This window comes from Scyliorhinus torazame, chromosome 2 (assembly GCF_047496885.1).
Source record: "Scyliorhinus torazame isolate Kashiwa2021f chromosome 2, sScyTor2.1, whole genome shotgun sequence".
Taxonomy (NCBI): domain Eukaryota; kingdom Metazoa; phylum Chordata; class Chondrichthyes; order Carcharhiniformes; family Scyliorhinidae; genus Scyliorhinus; species Scyliorhinus torazame.
Window position 1 is genome coordinate 245,247,302 of NC_092708.1, and position 22,997 is coordinate 245,270,298.

Here is a 22,997-nt window from a genome sequence, read left to right on the forward strand (position 1 = left end):
CTTTAAAAATTCAACATACATCATGATGTGATTGTAATGTGTGCTGAAGAACCTAGTTCCTCAGCATCTCAAAACTTTTGAACATTTGCAGGCCGATTCTCATCCAAATGCATGGTCAGGAGTGGTGGATATCTGCGTAAAATGAAATAGTTTTGCTTTAAGTTCTTCCCAACATATATATTTAAACCATTGGCTCGCCTGATGCGACTGTGTAGCACAGGAAAAACAAAGCACTGTTATAAAGCCACCTGATTTTGCTATCCTCTCTCAATTTCTCTCACTGTACTCTCTCCAGCACCACCCCCCTCCCCCTCTTTTGCAGCTGTACTTTTGAGCAGACACAAGCATTCCCAGCACCTACCATGGCATCTAAGAAAAGTCCTGTAGAGCCTGAGCATGTAGAAACGATAGAAAACAAAATAAACTAGATTAGGGTGCTTCAGCAAGACCACAACCAGATCGGCCACGATCTTACTGAATGGCAGAGCAGGCTTGAAGGCGCGTATGGGGGCCTAACTCCTAAATCTTATATTCCAATGAAAAATTTGTGAAGTTATTTCAACAGCTTACGACATCAAGGTGCAACGTGAATATAGGAAACATAGACAATACAGTATCTGAATACGTAAAATCATTTTATTACTGCTTTATGTTTTATCACCATTTCATGTTTCAGGTACATTTTATATCCATAGTGTTGTCCGGTTCTCACTTGGTAGTTAGGCATGCTAATGTCATTTACAATCCAGAAAATTCCGAAATCCATAAGTGACTTGGTTCCAAGCAATCCAGACTGGAAGGTTATAGTGTAATAGCTACCAAGCTGATTTTTCTTTTCAAACAATATTCATGTTATTACTTCTTCCAGTTTTGCAAGAGTTGTAATAAAAATATAGTGTAGTTCACTCCCAAGGTGGGACACAAGAGTAAATAAATTAAGATTCTTTAAAGGAAAGTGAATATTTGACAAGTAACTTTATGAATAGCATTACAGTAAGTTCTATTTCAGGCATCTCCAGCACAGAATTATACATAAATATAACATTTTTTGTTTTGCAGCAGTCATATAATTTTTGCCAAGCATCAATTTTTGTTCAAAAGCCTAAACTGCATTAATAGTGATACAGATCAGACCTTCATAACATGCTCATCAACATTAATAGTCATGAAAACTATTTTTGAGCCATTATGCAATTTTCAAAGTTAATTAGCAGCATCTCAGGCTGACACAGTTACTATATATAAAAATCAAACTTTCTGACCAAAATTACCATCTTGATTATAAATCTAGGCAACACATCGACAAAAAAGACGTGTTGCCCACATCAATTAAAAGTCAGTTCTGGCAGTGTTATTTTCATCTTAGTAGAAAAAAATGAAGTTATATTGAAACAGATATTAAGACCTCATTAAAAAAAAATCCGTCACTACTGAAGGCCTCATTTGGTATATTTTCTGCTGTAGGCACTGGGTTTGGGAGAACAAAGTTCCAGCACAGTTGGTGTATACAGATGTAGCAAAAGTGATATATAATAAAATACTATTTTGAGATGAAGTTACCAATGATCGGTTGTATCAAATGAAGGCGATTTATGTGCTGATGTATAACTCATGTTGTTCAAGACTATTGTTGGCCACTTGTAGCTCAAACAGGTTTATGATTAAACTGGTGACCAAGGACTTCTGCCCCAAAACATTTAGAATTGTCATTGGTGTTAAGTATCTTTACCAGGTCAGCTATAGGTTTTCCTACAGGTTTATTAGTTTAAAACAAAATTATACATTTATTTTCCAAAGCCAGTTTCCCATTTACAGTGTCGGTGACCTAAACTTCATCTTCATCCCTACAACAGTTCTTGGAAGCCAAGAAGCTTACGAAGAACAACCTTACTGTTAAAATATTAGAATTCAAGAAAATAAAAGGCACCAAGAATATTGATGGTACCAACCTAAGAGGGCGAGTGTGTACTGCTATTATGTTTATTGTCTCATGTTTGTTTTAAAGCAAACTTTGATAACTCTTTATACGACATATACATCCCTGTCTACAATCTTCAACATTGGCAGAGTATTAAACGCCAAAAGATTTGTACTGGAGCAGAGAAGGGGGTACAGTCCAGGCAGGAATTAAGACATGCAGTTTACAGTGGAGAATTTGTACATTGCTGAAGAGACATATTGCTTGAGTCTATATGTTCCCTGTTGCTATCTTGATGGCAACGCCTCAGCCAGAATTGACTTACCAACCAGCACCTTTTTCTTCCATAGCAGAAATCGATGTGCTCATTTCAAATTTGCCATTCATTTGTTTGTCCTGATGAGTGCAAGCCAGAAAGCCTCAGCAACATGTCTCTCTTCTCAGCAATGTACGTGTACTTTAATTAGATGAAGGTTTTACAATACAGCTTTATATAATGTAGTTACTGGTAGGTTGTCATTTATAAATGCATCATATGCCAATTTGAATTTACAATTGGTCAAGGACACTATCCAATGCTGAGATATACTTCACACTGAGGTGCTCCGTTACTCTGGATAAATACTTGCACATTCAAACACTATCGCAGGAATGCGCAAAGTATATATCTAAAAACGTCTCTCCAAAGTCCTTGCCACTATACTAAACATGTTCCTTAAAAATTCCATCGTGAACAAAGACAAATTTCCTTTAACTCTAACAAGTAAAACTTCATTGATTTGCTATTCAAATTACGCAATACCTAGATGTGGAAATGGGTTGAAACTTTGATGAGTTAAAATAAATGCATATTCTATTGGTCTAATATGTATAATCCCAGAGATCACTGTAGGCAGCATGGTTCTAGAATGCCAACCTGATTTGGGATAAAGCACATAGTAAAAGCACATTCCCAATTAAATATTTGGTACAATATTTGGATTTTCTCTTTAAAACATTGAGATTTTTGAATTAGAACAAAAATTGCCAAATCTCCATAAATTGTTAATTACCAGTAGATTGTTAAAAGCAGACTCTGGCTGAAACTTACACAAACAAAACAAAAAGATTTAAGGCTGTCTCATGTCCAATTGTCTTGGGTAAGAGAAAAGCCAGAAAAGGAATTATATTTCAGTATACCGTTATCTGTACCTACACACTCTAATGAGGGACAAATTCAGGTAAATCAATGTTCCCCATTTTCATGCACCTCGGAGCTGAAGTGTTTGTTAGTTATCTGCCACAAAGCATAGTTACTACTTTTTCCAAACAAACTTGGAATTTAATCCACAATTTGTATACTGCCAGCAGTAAGTGACACTTAAGTATTAAAACACTGGATAGTAAAGGGGAAAGAATAGACGTTATTTCTGTAGGCCACAGGTAGTCTCAATAGCAGTTACATTTTAGTTGCTGACACCTGCAGACATAGGACTATGGTGTTGCCCAGCAGTTCTGTAGTGTATCCAAAGACTGATAGCATATGCAGGGGTTTTGGCAAGTGAAAGTCATCCCATTATTCAGCTGGTTGGCAATAAGCCTCATAGTCCCTTCCAACTGGAACACAAGGTCAGTAAGGCCCAAAGACTCATCCACAATCTTCACCATTGCTTGGTGGCCAGCCAACTGAGGTGGTGTGACTCAAGCAGGCTCAGTAATTGTATTAGCCTATTGCAACTTTTGACATGATGTATATCAAGCAGCCAAAGGAACTGCATGAGAGTATTCATTTTAAATACTTCATGCATAATTGGCTGCGTCAGCAGAAAATATGCAGCATTTATCTGAAGGAGGCACAAAGTGGTTGTGGCTATGGAATGTCTGTGCTTATATCCCGAACTAATTTCCTCGGCATTTGTATAACATTAGTATTGAAATAAGTCTGACCGACTAAAACATTACATAATCTGGGTCTTAAAACCTGTTCATGGTGCCTACTTCATTACACTGCAATAACCATCTTAAAAACCATACAACTTTGAAGTATGAACATACAGTCTCTGTCTGTTTTCAAGAAAGTTAACAGAGTAAAATAAGCACTGAATTGTTCCTCTGTTAACAGCTCCAACATTTGAATCTCTAACTTTATTAGGTCCTTATACCATTATGAAGTAAACCTACTAGAACAGCAAAACTTTTAAATTGAAATAGAACTTGTCAGAAAACCTTTACATGGGAATTAACCATTACATAGTGGACGTTTACATAGATTGAAAATACAGCTTTCCACAACAGAACACATTTAAACTTGCCATTACATAACATGATTATAGTACCCAAAGTTACTGAAGTTACTTGATTACGAAATGCTGCAGATTTGAAATGAAGCTGATGAAGACAGATAACACATCAAATAACTTGGTTAGCACACTGTAAATCCTTACATTGGCATTTTATCACAAGTTGTGTCTAATTGATTTCTTGTGCTTTGTCAAAAAACAATCTGGTAAAAATTGCACTTTTGCAAATGACTATGGTTAAGTATGGGAGATTTGCTAAGTGAAACATGGGGTGGGATTCTCCCAACGGGAGTCTAAGTGCTGACGCCAGAGTAAAACTGGAGTGTTTTACTCCGGCGTCGGCACCCGTTCCCAGACCCCTATTCTCTGCCCTCCGTGGGTGATTTACGGGGGCGTCGGGCGATTTACGGAGGCGTGGCCTCGGCGTGGCATCACTGACCCAGCGCCGCGTTGGGTCCTGCGCTTGCGCAGTTGGGCCGGCGCCAACTAGCGCATGCGCAGTGGCGCCGATGCCAACCGACACACGCGCAGCAACCTCGCGGAGTGCTCCGACCCATCACCAACATGGCAACGGGGTTCTGGGGCCGGTCGCGCAAGGAAGTAGGCCCGGGGGGTAGGGGGGTGGTGAGGCCGGCCCGCCGATCGGTGAACCCCAGAGGCCCCCCCCCCCGGGAATGGAGGCCCCCTCCTCCACCCCCCCCCCCCCAAACAGGCCACCCCCCAAGCCTTCGCGACGAGTACCCGCCGGCAGAAACCAGGTGTGGACGGCGGCGGCGGGACTAGGCTGTTTACGCGCGGCTACTCAGCCCATCCGGGCCGGAGAATCGCCGCTTGCCGTGATTCTCCGAGCGGCCCGGCGCAATTCGCGCGGCACTGGTTTCGGGGGGGGGGGCGGGGGGGAGAATCGCGTGAGGGATCGGAGCGGCATGCCGCGATTTGCGTGGTGCCCCGGTGATTCTCCCACCTGGCGGCCGGGGGGGCGGGGGGGATCCCGCCCATGGTGTCTTGTTTGGACCATATTGTTTTAAGGTTTCAAAATAGTTCATCGACATTGAGAAATGTGATTTTATCCTAACACACAGTGCAAGTGCCATATTTACCAACAGACTTTTCAACTTTTTGAACGCATACTACTCATAGAAGCAATCAGCTGTTTAGAGATATTATGTGTCAGAACATTGACTATTAAACTGAACTGGATTCGAAACACTTTCTTCTCCAGTGTATAAGAGCTCTCACACTGAAATGCAATTTTCTAAAATTTTAACCCTTCATTTTTCATACCATCTAGCTGTGTAATTTTTGCTTGATCTATCACTCCTGCAGAATTTTCCTAAGTCCTGTCTTTAAAGAATTTCCAGTGTATAGGTTGCACCATCATTCATGTTTATGTCTTACAATTATGGAGACCTTTATTTTCTTCTCGATAAAAATTACATCCAGAAAATAAAAGGGAGAAAGTTGCAGAGCAATGCAACTTACTATCTGTATATGTAAATAACTCAGGCAGTTTGTGTGTACGCATTACCTTTAAAATCCTATAGTAGCTTAAAAATGTCAAAGTTAATATCTGGCTAAGCACACAAATAAGCAGTAGCAAACATTGCGTGTTAAAAAATTTTCCCTACAGTATAAGATGCCAGCATTTTCATAACCTACGGCGATATTTCACATATACAAACATTGCCAATACTGTTATACCCAGTGCTGCCAATACTAGTGGTGAGAAACCAGAAACGTCGATTTGATTATTCTTGGTTTTGATCTGAAAGAAAACACTAAATATATTAGTGGACTGTTAGTAGACACTAAAATATCCAAAACACATTTTTAAGCTTACAAAGTACATTCACATTTCCCAGGTTTCAATTTAATCAATCATTTTGGGGGCCAAAATACCAATTATTTGTCCAGCTATCACAGTTTCTGAACTGACAGCAATCTGTGGCAGTGAATGCACAACCCAGTTTGGGTTGGTTCCTGAAACATTATTCGCTTTTGCGCAAAAATAAAAAGCAGGCTAAGGTAAGACTACAATTCCCTCAGTAAGTTTTCACCTATCATATGTGAAGCGACTTATTGTTTCCTCAGAGGCCCAGGCTAAATTTGTGATACCTTGGCTGCAAAACAAACTTTCTCCAGCGGATCTAGTGTCCTACAGGATTAAATCTAGTACAACTGCTTATCCTTCCTCTGTTTATTGTATGGTTTGGCTCTCCCACTTGGCTGTTAATAGATTTCTAACCACATATAGTATTCACCTCAGCCACAGGTCAGCATCTGAGCATTCAAAAGATTGACAAGATGTTGTTACTTAGAGAATGGTAACACTGGGAGTATCTTTCCTCATCTAATGTCACCATGGCATTACAGAATACTTAAACCAGAGTGCAAAAAGACAAGAGCTGACTGGCATGAATAATCAAAATAAATCTTTCTATGAAATTGAAGGCCCTTGTCCACATTTTTAATTAGCACTGATTTTAAAAGGAAACTTTTAATTTTGCACTATAGTTCGAAGAACCAGAGCCATAACCTTGAATTTACATCGACAAGCAATGCTAGAAATTTGCGACAAAGGTAACCATGCATCAGATATGGAAAGGAGCAAGGATGCTTTTGCTTGATATACACCAGCTTTCTGAACTGCAAGCAGTCCTATAGATGCCAATGGAGAGGAGGAGGGTATTCGGCTCCGCGAGCCTGTTCTGCCATTCAGCAGGATGGCTGATCTTTGACCCCAACTTCACTCTCCTGCCCAATTCCCATTTCCCTCAATTCCCTTTAAAGTCTACGAATATGAACCTAGATTACACACAACTGGGCAGCCTCAGCCCTCTTAAGGTAGAGAATTCAAAAGTTTTCCTTGACGATCACAGCTCTAAATGGACAGTAATGATCCTGAAGCTATACGACTCCTAGTTCTGGATTCTGCAAGGGAAATAACCTTTTAGCATCTACCCTATCAAGCTGTCTCAGAATTTTATATGTTTTGATGAGATAACCTCTCAATTCTTCGAAACTCCATGAGAACATAAGCCTAGTGTACAGAGGTTTTTCCTCATATGATAATATTAAGAATGAACATATATTGATCTCAATGGAGGATTCAAAGAACTTACATTTAAATTGCAAATTTGCTAATTTTAGGATATCCCAAAGTACTTGACAGCAAACTTCTTGTACTGTAGGAAATGCAACAGCCAATTTACACACGGCAAAATCCCACAAAGAGCAATGAGATAATGACTGGACAATCTGCTTTAGTGATATTGGCCGACAGGTAAATATTGGACAGGACATTGGGAGAACTCCCTTGTTCTTCTTTAAAAAGCATGTTATGGGATCTCTTACATCCACTGTTCAATGTCTTACCTGAAAGACAACGTATGACTGTGCAGCACTCCCTCAGTACTGCACTGAAGCCTCAGCTTAGATTACAAGCTCAAGTGACTGGACCAGGCCTTGAATCAACAGTCCTCTGACTCAGAGGCAAGAGTACCACTATCAGGCTACGGTTGACAGCGAGACTAATTCAATAACTAACAAGTCATTATTTGCATTGTTGTCTCAGCCAAATGGCTACTTGGATAGATGATTCATAAAAATGCCAAGACTTGTCAAAATATAAAATGCCTCACAGGTTTCTTGCAAGCAGCACCAGTGAATTCTTGAGGGAATTAGGAAGTAGAAGTTGGGCTAACCAACGCACAGATTTTGTGGCACACATATTTTACCTTTTTTAAAACCAGTAGCGTCACCTCATCACCTGAATTTCTAAATATTTCCACAGCTTCCTGATGAGTCAAGTTGCAGAGCTCTCGCCCATTGATCTGGTTAACAAAAGGAAATTTATTGTATAAGGCGAGGTTAGGATGCAGTTTGTACAAATCTAATCACAGTTCTGTGGCTGTAAAGGGGTTAATATGTCTAATGTAACAAACTGCATAATCCTAAAGATAACTCATTTTCAATCACAATACCAGCTGGAACCGCTATTCAAACATTCCAGCAGGGGAACAAACTTCAATTGTGTTTCCGCTTGATTAAGATCAGCAGAATTTAATTTGGTATTCAGCTCTACAGAAGGCCCAACGTTTAATTTAGTCATTGCAGAGTAATTCCAGTCAGGCAGGTATGGGAAACGGCCTCAATGCCTTTGATCTTTGCCTGATGGGTAGACCAGAATTAGTTCCCATTCTGAATGCTATCCAGTGATGTCTGATGGGTGCTGCTGTGATGCCAGCCATGAACAAAATTTATTGTTTAAATTCATCATTTGCGTGAAGCAACATAGACCGTCAGGCACTGCTGGTGCTTCTCAGTGATTAGCAATGAGTCATCAGCTACACAAACCAGGAGGGGTTCACACTGAACACGAGTCTCTGCCATATTTGCTACTTAAATACAGCAATGCTCTTAGATTCATGGTGGGGGTGGTGTGCAAGATAGGGGATGTAAGCACACACCTTGGACAAAAGTGCCAAACCCTGCCAAGCTACAAAATCATAGAATGGTAACAGCATAGGACGCCATCCAAATGGTAACAGCATAGGATGCCATCCAGCCCACTATGTCCATGCCAGCTCTCGGCAAGAGAATCTCAGTTAGTCTCGCTCCTCTGCCCCTTCCCGGCCCCACAATTTCTCTCTCTCCAGAATTTTATCCAATTCCCCTTTGAAAGCCCTCATTGTTTCTGCCTCCATTGCACTCTCCAATGTCTCCCAACTCACTGCATAACGTAGTTTTTCCTCATTCTGCTATTGGTTCTTTTATAATTCAACTTTTATCAGTGCTCTCTGGTTCTTGACCCTTCCGTCAATGGGAACAGCTTCTCTCCATCTAGATCCCTTATGATTTAGAATACTTCTATCAAATCTCCTCTGAACCTTCTCTAAGAACTAAACGAGCACACAGAAGACTAACATGGTGTCACAATGGTTAGCACTGCTGCCTCACAGTGCCAGTGTTCCGGGTTCGATTCCAACCTTGGGTGACTGTGTGTGTGAGTTTGCACATTCTCCACGTCTGCGTAGGTTTCTTCCGGGTGCTCTGTGGTTTCCTCCCACTGTCTAAAGCTGTGTAGGTTAGGATGATAGGCCATGCTAAATTGCCCCTAGTGTCCAAAGGCAAGCAGGTTAGGTAGGGTTAGGGGGATAGGGCGGGGGAGTGGGCTGAGGAAGAGTGGTCTATCGGAAGGTCGGTGCAGACCTGATGGATTGAATGGCCTCAGGGATTCTATGATACTCCAGTCGAGGCTGTACCAGTGTTTAATATTATGAAAGTCCATCATATCTTCCTTGCTTTTGTACTCCATGCCTCTATTTTAAAGTCTAGAATCCCCTTGCTCTTTTTCTAAACCACATTAAATAACTTGTGCACATATACCCCGGAGCTCTCTGTTCCTGCACCGCCTTTAGAATTTTATTTTACATTGCTTCTCCTCACTCTTCCAAGCAAAACATATATGGCTTCACACTTCCTGCATTAGCGTTTCCCATTCCAGCTGCCTGAATGTGCCCTCTTAACATCTCTCAATACCTTCCTCAAAGGTTTTGTGTCATCTGCAAATTTTGAAATTGTGCCTTGCAACCCAAGTCTAGGTCAAAAAAAGCATTGGTCCTACCAGTCCCACTCTATATGATCCATTCTGAAAAACAACTATTACTTAGTTTCCTGTCACTCAGCCACTTCATATCCATGCTGCCACTTTCCCTTTTATTCCATGGACTTCAACTTTGCTCTCATGTTACTTCTTCCAGCACCTTTTTAAAATCCATAGAGAATACACAATGGCCGAAGCTTTCTGGCCATTCCCATTGACAACACACCCCGGCGGCTGAGTCTGTGAATGGAAAAACCCGTTGACATCAGCAGGACTGAAAGATTCTGCCATCACCACAAAACACATCGTGTGGGGGTGGAAAATTCCATCCATTATGCGTGGACATTTTTAGCTTTCCAACGTCCAAGAGCTCACTGGTGTCAGTTCAGACAGCAGAATCCAAGCAACGGTAAAGAACAATATTTTAGACATTGCACATGTTCTACTTTGAAGTAGTCAATCCTATCCTCCCCGAAACACGACTGCGCTAATTCCACGATTCATGGAGGATAAGTCATCATATTACTGTTAATTTTCTTTTTTTATTGCAAGGCAGCACCACAGACCTCTACAGGGGGGGATTGAGTTAGTCCATCAGGCTGAGAAGATCAGACAGGAGTGAAGGAAGGATTTTTAAATTAGCACCAAAAGAATATTGGATTATCCTTCACCTCCCCCACAAAGCCAGTGGAAAGGAATAAATTGGGAGCGTTACAGCTAGCTAATCCAATGTCACCCGTTTTAATACTACTGCTCAATGGAACACTCAAGATAAATATGTTAAAATGCCTCACTGCTAAGATTTGGTCCTGTTCCTTCAAACGGCCATTTAGAGCTGCAGGTCCCTCTTCTTTAATTTTGGTTACATAGATTGCGCTATCATTACAAAAGTGCTGGTGGTCGGTTCCTCCGATAATATTGAATCCCAGCCCTACAGAGAGAAGAAAAAACAAGGCCACAAATAAATTCAAGTCAACGGGTTACTAAAATTGTTCCAGCATCTGCCATTGACTATTGCACCAAACATTTCTCAAATAAATTGCACATTTGCTTTTTCTTCAATAAACCAGCAGTGTTTTTGAGAAACCTTGAACAGGACCTTGAACATTGTGTGAATAGACTAAATCTATTCTAAATGTGTAGAACAGTTAAAATAAAATCCTCCTAGCTAACTCCAATAATAAGCAAAAAGAAAAAGTACAACTGGTACAATATCCTACATCGGAATTGTTTTTGTTCCTGGGAGATTAAAATCCTGCAGCTTTTTGAAAAACTTGAATATTTAAGATCCTTAGTTCCACCATTAGCTAATACCAAGGTTTTACTGTCCAGTGTGAACAGGGAAAGCAGCTGTACATCTCCTTAAGCAAGCGATGAAAGGTCATAACAACAAAGTGCAAATTGGTGAATTTATATCAGGAATAGAAGAGAAATAAAGAGAGGGAGAGATTAGATTAAGAAAAAAGACCTGATTAATTGCTTTTCACGATGTCTCAAAGCTCTTTACAAAGAAATACTTTTTTGAAGTGCAGCCACTGTCATAATGTAGAATGATGTGGAGATGCCGGCGTTGGACTGGGGTGAGCACAGTACCAAGTCTTACAACACCAGGTTAAATCTCTGCAAGACGTGCCAGATCATCGACATGGATACCACTATTACACGTGAGAACACCACCCACCAGGTACGCGGTACATACTCGTGCGACTCGGCCAACGTTGTCTACCTCATACGCTGCAGGAAAGGATGTCCCGAAGCGTGGTACATTGGCGAGACCATGCAGACGCTGCGACAACGAATGAACGGACATCGCGCAACAATCACCAGGCAGGAATGTTCCCTTCCAGTCGGGGAACACTTCAGCAGTCAAGGGCATTCAGCCTCTGATCTCCGGGTAAGCGTTCTCCAAGGCGGCCTTCAGGACGCGCGACAACGCAGAATCGCCGAGTAGAAACTTATAGCCAAGTTCCGCACACGAGTGCGGCCTCAACCGGGACCTGGGATTCATGTTGCATTACATTCATCCCCCACCATCTGGCCTGCGAAATCCTACCAACTGTCCTGGCTTGATACAATTCACACCTCTTTAACCTGGGGTTACCCCATCTCTGGATCTGTAAAGATTTAATCACCTGCTAATGGTCGCATTCCTAGCATTGTTTGGCATCTTTGAATTTGTCTATATATGGGTTTCTGGAACATACCTCTTCATTCACCTGAGGAAGGAGCAGCGCTCTGAAAGCTAGTGACATCGAAACAAACCTGTTGGACTTTAACCTGGTGTTGTAAGATTTCGTATAATGTAGAATGCACAGCAAGCTCCCGCAAACAGTAACCTCATAATACCCAGATAATCTGTTCAATGTTGCTTGAGGGATTAATATTGACTTGAACTGGGACTTCCGGTAGCCGCCATGTCCGATTAGGTCGCGCACACGGCAGCTCCCACCGAGATCGGACATTTAGGCCCTTTAATGGAGCGGTAGCGGCACTTCGGCGGTGATTCCCGGCGTGGCAAGAGACGCTGGAGAGGTTTCCCTCACTGCGGCATGGAGGGAACCAGGAGTGGGGCCGTCAAGAGAGCGATTGCGAGGAAGCGAGCGGGAACGGGTCCGGGCAGACAAAATGGCGGCCGGTGCGGACCAAGCAGCGTGAGCCCAGTGGTCGAGAGAGCAGCAGGAGTTCCTGAGCAGAGTTGAAGGCGGAGATGCTGGCCCCTATGAAGGCCTCCATGGAAAGGATGGTGGAGGCTCAGAAGATGCAGGAGCAGCCGATCAAAGAGGTGGAGAGAAAGGTATCTGACAACGAGGATGAGATCCTGGGCCTGGCGGTCAGGGTGGAGGCGCATGAGGCCCTGCACAAGAGATGGCACGAGAGACTGGATGACCTCGAATATAGGTCTTGGAATCAAAACCTGAGGATTCTGGGCCTCCTTGAAGGTGCGGAGGGGGCGGATGCGAGTACGTATGTGACTGCAATGCTGGTGACGCTGATGGGCGCGGGGGCCTTCCCGCGGCCCTTGGAACTGGACGGGGCACACAAGGGTCCTCGCGAGGAAGCCTAGGGCAAACAAACCACCGAGGGTGATAAGGTTCCACCGCTTCACAGACAGGGAGCGTGTCTTGCGTTGGGCAAAGTGGGAGAACTGCGAGATTCGTATATACCAGGACCTGGGAGCTGAATTGGCTAAGAGGCGTGCGGGATTCAACCAGGGTAAGGCGGTCCTCCACAACAAAGGGTTGAAGTTCGGGCTGCTGCATCCGGCGAGGCTTTGGGTAACATACCAGGACAGGCACTACTACTTCGATACGCCGAATGCGGCGTGGACACTTATTAAGCATGAAAGGCTGGACTCGAACTAAAGGACAGCGGCACGTGGGTCAAACGCCCTGGTGGGGGTGCGTAACCGGGTGTTGGCCTGATGTAAGATTGGTAGTACAATTTAAGCTGTTCGCTTTTCTTTTTTTGTTTTTTTCAGGGGGTGGGGTAAGGCCCGGGTTGTGTTTCTCGTTTCATGGGAAGAATGGGGATGGCTCTTGCTCTCTTACCCTGTGGGGGAGGGGAGGTTGGGGGCCCGAAGGAGGAGAAACAGTAAGATTGGGGATAGAGGCGGGAGCGGCCGGGGTCAGCTGACTTACGGAAGCGTAATGGGGGAGGGGGAGAAATCTGAACTAAGCGGGTGCTTGCCATGGGGGATTGAGTTTGGGGGGTTGGGGCACTGCTTTGCTGACTGAAGGGGAGCCAACTTCGGGGTACGGATGGAGAGTCGGGTTGGGGGGCCTCCGGAGGGAGAGCGGGGGGCATGGCTGGCCGAAAAAGGGAGATGGCTAGTCGGCGGGGGGGGGGATCAAACCCCCGTCCAGGCTCAACCCCCCATCCAGACAGATCATGTGGAATGTGAGAGGTCTGAACGGGCCGGTAAAGAGGGCCCGCGTGTTCTCGCACTTAAAGGGATTAAAGGTGGACGTGGCCATGCTACAGGAGATGCACTTAAAACTCGCTGACCAAACGAGGTTAAGGAGGGGATGGGTGGGCCAGGTGTTCCATTCGGGGCAAGACTCGAAGACCAGAGGGGTGGCAATTCTGGTTATCAAATGGGTGGCATTCGAGGCAGGGAGTATTGTGGCGGACAAGGGGGGCAGGTACATTATGGTGAGTGGCAAGCTGCAGGGGGCCCGGGTGGTGTTAGTGAACGGCTATGCCCCGAACTGGGATGACATGCGCCGGTCAATCTAAGTCCAGGTCGGGAAAGAGACCGGCGGCGGCCAAGGCCCTGAGGGAGTTCATGGACCAGGTTTGGGGGGGGGGGGGGGGGGGGGGGGGGGGGAGGCATTGAGATTTGCACGGTGAAGGGCGAAGGAGTTCTCCTTTTTCTCCCATGTTCACAAAATGTACTCTCGGATTGACTTTTTTGTGTTGAGCAGGGCGTTAATCCCGAGAGTGGAGGGGGTCGAGTATTCGGCCATTGCCGTCTCAGACCATGACCCGCACTGGTTGGACCCGCGACTGGGGGCGGAGGGAGGGCAGCGCCCTCTCTGAAGACTGGATGTGGGACTGCTAGCAGATGAAGAGGTGTGTGGGCCGATAAGGAGGAGCATCCAAAACTATGTGACAACAAACGACACAGGAGAGGTAACAGCGGCAGCAGTTTGGGAGGCTATGAAGGCAGTTATTAGAGGGGAGTTGACTTCTATTAGGTCTCATAGAGAGAAAAGGGAGAGGGTGGAGAGGGAGAGGCTGGTGGGAGAGATACTCAGAGTAGACAGGAAGTACGCGGAGACCCCCGAGGAGGGGCTGCTAAAGGAGCACCGGAGACTGCAGGCAGAGTTTGATCTGCTGAGCACTGGGAAGGCGGAGGCACAGTTGAGGAAAGTGAAAGGGGCAGTCTACGAGTATGGGGAGAAAGCAAGTAGGATGATGGCGCACCAACGTCGCAGGAGAGAGGCAGCCAGGGAGATTGGGGGAGTTTGGGATAAGGCAAGTAACACGGTCTTGGGCCCAGAGAAGATCAACAAAGTCTTCAAGGAGTTTTATTGTAAACTGTACGAGTCAGAGCCCCTGGTGGGAGGGGAAGGGATGAAGCAATTTATGGACCAATTGAGGTTCCCAAGGGTGGGCGGCGATAAGGTGGAGGGACTGGGGGCCCCGATTGAGTTGGAGGAGATAGTTAAGGGCCGAAAAAGTATGCAGTCGGGTAAGGCCCCGGGTCCAGACGGCTTCCCTGTAGAATTCAACAAGAAATTCTCGAAGCTGCTGAGCCCACACCTGCTAAGAACCTTTAACGAGGCAAAGGAGAGAGGAACCCTACCTCCAACAATGGCGCAGGCTCTGATCTCACTCATTTTGAAGAGGGAGAAGGATCCACTTCAGTGTGGGTCCTACAGGCCGATATTGCTCCTGAACGTTGATGCCAAACTGCTGGCAAAAAGTTTGGCTACTAGAATAGAGGATTGTGTCCCGGGAGTGATCGAAGGAGGACCAGACGGGTTTTGTCAAGGGCAGGCAATTGAACACAAATGAGGAGGCTCCTAAACATTATCATGATGCCCTCAGAAGGAGGGGACGCAGAAGTAGTGGTTGCAATGGATGCAGAGAAAGCCTTTGAACAGGTGGAATGGGAGTACCTGTGGGAAGCATTAGGTAGATTTGGATTCGGTGAGGGATTCATAGGGTGGGTCATGCTACTGTATCAGGCCCCCGTAGCAACTGTATCCACGAACCGGCTGAGATCGGAGTATTGTAGGCTGCACCGAGGGACGAGGCAGGGGTGCCCCCCCATCCCCGCTACTATTTGCCCTGGCAATTGAGCTGTTGGCCATAGCGCTGAGGACGTCAAGGAACTGGCGGGGGGGGGGGGGGGGGGGGGGGAAGAGAGAGAGAGAGAGAGAGAGAGAGAGAGAGAGGAGCACCGGATTTTGCTCTACGCAGACGACCTGCTATTGTATATTTTGGACCCGCTAAAGGGGATGGGGGAGGTCATGCGGATCCTAAGAGACTTTGGGAGCTTCTCGGGGTACAAGTTGAACGTGGGGAAAAGTGAGCTGTTTGTAATCCACGCTAGGGGTCAGGAGGAGAGACTGGAAGAGCTCCCGCTCAAGATGGTGGAGAGGAGCTTTCGTTACCTAGGTATACATGTGGCGAGGAACTGGGATGCCATACACAGGCTCAATCTATCTCGTCTTGTAGGGCAGATGGAGGGAGATTTTAAAAGAATGCTCCCCCTTTCCCTGGCGGGAAGGCTGCAGACCGTGAAAATGTCAGTCCCCCCCCAGATTCCTGTTCGTTTTCCAGTGCCTTCCCATCTTCATCCCTAAATCCTTCAAGCGGGTGAACAGGATTATCACGGGATTTGTGTGGGCAAACAAGACCCCGCGAGTTAAAAGGCTGTTTTTGAAGCGCAGTGGGGGGGGGGGGGGGGGGGGGGGTTGGCGCTTCCGAACTTCTGTAGCTACTACTGGGCAGCTAATGCCATGATTAGGAAATGGGTAATGGAGGAGGGATCGGCGTGGGGGTGGCTCGAGGCGGCGTCATGCAAAGGCACCAGCCTAGGGGCACTAGTAACGGCACCGCTGCCGTTCTCGCCGGCACAATACACCACAAGCCCGGTGGTGACGGCGCGCTGAGGGTCTGGGGTCAGTGGAGAAGGCACAGGGAGGAGTGGGCCTCAGTTTGGACCCCGATACGGAACAATCATAGATTTGTTCCGGGCAAGATAGATGGGGGGTTTCAAAGCGGGCACAGGGCAGGCATTAGAAGGATGGGAGACCTGTTCATAGATGGGATTTTCCCTAGCTTGAAGGCGCTGGAGGAAAAATTCAGCCTGCCCCCTGGAAACGCCTTCAGATACCTCCAAGTCCACGGCTTTCTCAAAAAACAGGTGGGGACATTTCCGGTGCTACCCCCTCGTAGGATACAGGATAGGGTGGTGTCTCGCATCTGGGTAGGAGAGGGGAAGGTGTAGGACATCTACCAAGAACTGCAGGAGGTGGAGGAAGCCTCAGTGGAGGAACTGAAGGGCAAGTGGGAGGAGCTGGGTGAGGAGCTAGATGAGGGCCTGTGGGCTAATGCCCTAGGCAGGGTAAATTCCTCCTCATCATGTGCCAGGCTCAGCTTAATTCAGTTTAAGGTGGTTCATCGGCACACATGACAACGGCGAGAATGAGTAAGTTCTTTGGGGTGGAGGACAGCTGTGCGAGATGTGCAGGGAGTCCAGTGAACCATGTCCATATGTTCTGGGCATGCCCGGCGCTTAAAGAATTCTGGCAGGGCTTTGCGAGGGCTTTGTCCAGGATTTTGGACAAAGTGAAGCCGTATCCAGAAATAGCGATCTTTGGGGTGTCGGGGAATCCGGGAGTGCAGGAAGCAAAAGAGGCCGAGGTTTTGGCCTTGGCCTTCCTGGTAGCCCGGAGACAGATCTTGTTAATGTGGAGAGACTCGAAACCCCAGAGTGTGGAGACCTGGGCTAGTGATATGGCTGGGTTTCTTAGCCTGGAGCGAATAAAGTTTGCCTTGAGAGGGTCCTTGTTGGGGTTCTTCTGACGGTGGCAACCTTTCCTTGACTTTCTAGCAGAGCGTTAAAATGTCAGCAGCAGCAGCAAACCGGGGGGGGGGGGGGGGGGAACTGTTCATTTAGTGTATATTTTCTGTTTGCATAATGATGACAGCCACCTAGTTTTGTTAAATATTTTCCTTTTATTTTTGTTATTGGTTATGTAAAAATTCTGTTTGGAAAAAAGCTTTAATAAAAACAATTTTTTTTTTTAAATAAAAAAATATATTGACTTGAACTCCCTTGCTCTTCTGCAAAATAGGCACATGGGATCTTTTATGGTCACTTGGGAGGGCTGACAAGGCCCAGTTTAATGTCACATCTGAAAGATGGCATCTCCGACAGTGCAGCACTCCCTCAGTACTAAAACGCAGTCCGCTTTAATTTTTGTGATCAAGTCCTGGAGTGGGACTTGAACCACGGCTGACACTAATGGAGCAAAACAAAAGACAAAAAGGAAAAAAGGCTAAAATTTGACATTTAAAAAATTCAAACAATTAAAACCTGGAGGAATGAGATAGTCCACACTTTTAATAGTTAAGTTGCAGTACTCGTAGGTTGGTAGCTGTAATTGATAATTATCACATCATAAAAAGGGCTAGTAATGAAAATACTTCATTGTGGTGATTCATCTATATCTACCGCGCAATACACCAACTTTAACAAAATTCAAACGTCAATGGAGCAGACAGCAATATGCAGTTTGTGAAGCTAGCAGCATAGCTCAGTCAGCAACTTTTGGATATTGGCATTTATCTACATTGCTGCCTGAAGTTGTTGCGACCATTTACACATGAGCAATACTTACAGCACTTTCCATTTTTATTTCAGATTTCCAGCATCCACAGTAATTTGCTTTTATTTGAACACAAGAGATTGGTGCAATAAGTAAGTGAAAAGGTTGGTTCACCAGGGAATATATAGTTTGGTACAGTCTCTACATTAGAAACCACAACTTGATTGATGCAATTCTTCTACAGAATGGCAGCTGAAAAGAAATACAGCAAAACACGAACAACAGACTCCTTGGAGACGTACATCAGCTGTTCTCACGAAACAACTGAAATCATGATCAGCACCTAATCAGCTACAAAAATGAAAAGAATTCCCTTTCCATATACCAACATGCAGCTCTATTCTCACAGTTTAAAAAGTCTAAATTCTCAAATCACTCATTTGGAGCAGAATACACCTTCAGTAATGAGCTGTGTTTTTTGATTTAATATTTTGAAAATCTCCCAAGAACAATTTAACATCTGAAAGAATGGGATTCCACAGTTTAAACTGTTCACTTCCAGGCAAGAATATAACAATTATTCCGTTCTTAGAAATGTACTTACACTTATTTGCCAGACTTAACTTTCTTTGGCAAATATAATGGCCAATTAACGGGCTAAGCAAGCAAGTTCTTAAAATTAACAGGCAGGCCAGGGGAGAGATGATATTCGTGCAAAGAAAAATACAGGGCAGCTTAAATCAACCAGCCAATTCTAGAGATCTGCAATACATAGCACTGTACGCATTAATGACACCGTGTGTCATTAACATACTGTTATTTTTCCAGAAAGATCTAGCCTGGTATTACACAAAACCTGTCTTAAAGGTAAACATTTTCACCTCAGGAATATACATTCAATGACATTATACTTGTTACGTTATAAATCAATACATCTAAATATGTACCACATAGGGCTTTGCTCAGAAGATGTCGACTGTTAGAAAATCATGTAATTGATCATGTAATTGCAAATAATTACATCAATTATTACTACATTAATACATGGAAGTACACAGGAGACATAGCACAGTTACAGGCGGTTTATGCTCCACTCAAGCATCCTCCCATTTTTCTCACCTAAATCTACCATTGTAACCATTTATTCCCTTCTCCCTCATATGCTTGAATAGTTCCCACTTAAATGCATCTTTAATATTAGTATCAACCACCCTGTGGTAGCAAGTGCCACATTCCCCAGCAAGAGTACTGAAGACTTGTACTCGAGAACCTGCCATACCCTTAAGCAAGTTGTTCCAGTACAGCTGCAACACTGGCATCTATCCAGCAATGTGCAAAATTGGCCGGGTATGTCCTGTACACAATAAGCAGAACAAATCCATCTGGCCAATTACCATCCCATCAGTCTACTCCTCTTACCATCAGCAACGTGATGGAAGGGGTCAACAGTGCCATATAGCGACACTTGTTTAGCAATAGCCTGCTCACTAACGCTCAGTCTCCGGTTCCACCAGGATCACTCAGCTCCTGATCTCATTACAGTCTGGGTTCAAGCATGGACAAAAGAGCTGAACACCAGAGAGGAGGCAAATGACTGCATTTGACATCAAGGCAACATTTGACCGAATATGGCATCAAGGAGCCCTAGCTAAACTGGAGTCAATGTGAATTAGGCTGAAAACACTCCACTGGTTGGAGTCATACCTGGCACTAAGGAAGACATTTGTGGTTGTTGGAGGTCAATCATCTCAGTTCCAGGACATTACTGCAGGAGTTCCTCAGGATAGTGTCCTAGGCCCAGACACCTTCAGTTGCTTTATTAATGATCTTCCTTCCATCATAAGGTCAGTAATGTTTGCTGATGATTACACAACGTTCAGCACCATTCACATGCCTCAAAAGCTGTCCTTGTCCGAATGCAGCAAGGCCTGAACAATATGCAGGCTTTGGCTGATAAGTGGCAAGTAACATTCAAGCCACACAAGTGCCAGGGAATGACCATCTCGAACAAGAGAAAATCTAACCATCACACCTTGACATTAAATGTTAGTACCATCGTTGAATCCCTCACTGTAAACATAATGGGGGTTACCACTGACCAGAAACTTAACCAGCCATACAAATACTTACAAATTTTTTTTTTATTTTTTTTTTTAAGAGTATCCAATTTTTTATTCCAATTAAGGGGCAATTTAGCCCGGCCAATCCACCTACCCTGCATATAGTTTGGGTTGTGGGGTGAGACCCACGCAGACACGGCGAGAATGTGCAAACTCCACGCAGGGCCGGGATCGAACCTGGGACTTTGGTGCTGTGAGGCAGCAGTGCTAACCACTGCTCCACCGTGCCGCCCACACAAATACTATGGCGACAAGAACAGGTGAGAGGCTGGGAATTATGCAGAGAGTAACTCAACTCCTGACTCCTCAAAGCTTGTCCCCCATCCATAAGGAACAGGTAAGGAGCGTGAAGGAATACTCTCGATTTGCCTGGTTAAGTGTGGCTGCAACAACACTGAAGAAGTTCAACACTGTCCAGGACAAAGCAGCCTGCTTGATTGGCATCCCACCCAAATATTCACTCCCTCCACCACTGACTCACAGTAGCAGCCGTGTGTACCATCTACAAGATGCATTGTAGGAACTCATCGAGGCCTTTCAAAAGTACCTTCCAAACTCATCAAGGATTCCTCAGTACTGGGTGCCATCACAAGTTTAGAAATTGCATTTTTTGATTCCAAAGTCAAACTGTTAATAAAAACTGGAACAACAGTGGTCCCAGCAATGCTTGTCGAACACCACTTCCCACCTTCTGCCACCCTGAATAACTACCCCTTACTGCCACTCTCTGCTTTCTATCTTGAAGCCAGCTAGGAAAACATTCTGCTGCTTATCCTGATTCCACATTCTCGGACCTTATTCAATAGGCCACTATGGGACACCTTATAAGAGGCCTTTTAAAAATCCAAGGAAATTACATCAATTACATTACCACGGTCTCTCAGTTACCTCCTCAAAAAATTCTATGGGACTGATCAAGCAAGGTTTATTCCTATTGAAACCCATATTGACTATTCATTATATTTCCCAATGTTCCTTCTATTCTTTCCTTTAGTAAGGGTTCCATTATTCTTCCTACTGTTAAGATACTGGACCACATTCTAACATTTGTTAGGATACCGGACAAGCACTCCAAACAATTTTTTTAATTTGTAAAACTATGGGGAAAGGATATTTCACCCGACTCTGACCAATAGGTATATTTTATGTTAAAACAAACTATAATTCAAACACAGAGGTAACCACATTATCAAAGAAATGGCTTTACAATTATCAGTTAAACAGTTCTTATACACAAGTCAAAACCTACTATACCTGCTGCTAACTTCAATTAAGCAACCCAATACAATGCAAATGCCACTTATAAATAAAGTAAACAAAGCAGATTACTTGCTTAGCTGAATAGAGACTTTTGGAGAGTTTCTTTCAAGAGCAGATCCAGTACACTTCTGTCTTGTCAGACTCAAATCCTATGGCAAACTGCAAAACTACAGACAGGCCTGGCTCCTGCCATAAATTATCTACACACCAGGGAATGTCCAGCGATCAAAACACGATTCTATGAGCCTTTTATCTGTAACCAAGCAAGTGGTTAAAATCAATAATTAACTCACTCTCTTGCAACTCCTTAATTACAGCCTGAGCAGACACACAGTCTGGTGTCTTAACCCAGGTTCTTTAATAACATTACTGCAACAAATATATACATTAACCCAGGCATTTATATATATGCAACAAATATAAAATATAATATATAACAATTCCTACATTCAACACACTACACAATGTTAACTTGACTGGTCTAACAGTCCCTGGCCATGTTCTTCCCCTCCCTAAAGTGTAATTGCATGAGCTATCCACCAGTCCTCTGGCACTCTTTGTAGCAAATTATTAAATAGTAGTAAAGTCTCTGTTACCGCATCCTTAGGTTCTAAAAATAATGTGGTGTAATTTAAATGCACTTATCTCATTAATCTTCAATGTCATGTCTAACTGTTTTCTCTCTGGTTAATACCAGAAGACAAAATAATTGTTTAATATTTCAGCCATCTCTCAAACTACCCGTGATATCCTGTCCATCCCGTAATACAGTCTTCCTTTTTAAAAAAAAGTACCTGTAACCTATTTCATCATCTTGTTTATATAATCTAATAGTTCCTCTTTACTTGCCCAAATTTACTTCTCTCCAAATCTCTTTTCCCTTATTTGTACCCCTCTGCTGTCTATGTACTTAGTGCACGTCTTTATTAACTCTCAAGTGTTCCCTTGTCTTTATTTATCCAAGTGCTACAGCAGCTTAGTTTGTTCTTTCCTTTCAGCAGAATATATCTTTCCTGCACTGTTGAGCACAAACACGGTTTTAAATATTTCCAATTATTGTTCTACATTTTTGCTTGCCAGTATCGATGTCCGTTTTATCTTTTCAAATTTTGTTCTCAATTCCTCAAAATTGGCTTTTCTTTAATTTAACTTGGTTTTTACCTTCTGTCCTTCTCTACCATCTTAAAACATATATAACGGTTGGCACGGTGGTTAGCACTGCTGCCTCACAGCTCCAGAGGCCCGGGTTCAATTCCGGCCTCGGGTGACTGTCTGTGTGGAGTTTGCATTTTCTCTGTGTTTGCGTGGGTTTCCTCCGGGCTCTGATTTCCTACCACAGTCCAAAGATGTGCAAGATAGGTGGATTGGCCACACTAAATTGCCTCTTAATGTCCAAAAGGAGGCATTTGTCAGGGCTAAAAGGCTGGGAACAGACGAAGCCTGTGTGGCATATAAGGAAAGTAGGAAGGAACTTAAGCAAGGAGTCAGGAGGGCTAGAAGGGGTCATGAAAAGTCATTGGCAAATAGGGT

At 44.2% G+C, this 22,997-nt stretch overlaps 1 protein-coding gene across 1 annotated transcript in view; it reads right to left on the reverse strand.

Moving 5' to 3' along the window:
• Window positions 1-618: 618 nt before the first annotated feature.
• Window positions 619-22,997, reverse strand: part of synj2bp (synaptojanin 2 binding protein) — a 42,903-nt gene continuing 20,524 nt past the window's right edge. The window contains exons 2-4 of the mRNA XM_072485870.1: window positions 10,597-10,733; window positions 7,935-8,030; window positions 619-5,962 (exon numbers count right to left, since the gene is read on the reverse strand). Coding sequence (XP_072341971.1) covers window positions 5,846-5,962; window positions 7,935-8,030; window positions 10,597-10,733 — 350 coding nt within the window. The 3' untranslated portion in view covers window positions 619-5,845. The remainder of the gene's footprint in view (window positions 5,963-7,934; window positions 8,031-10,596; window positions 10,734-22,997) is intronic.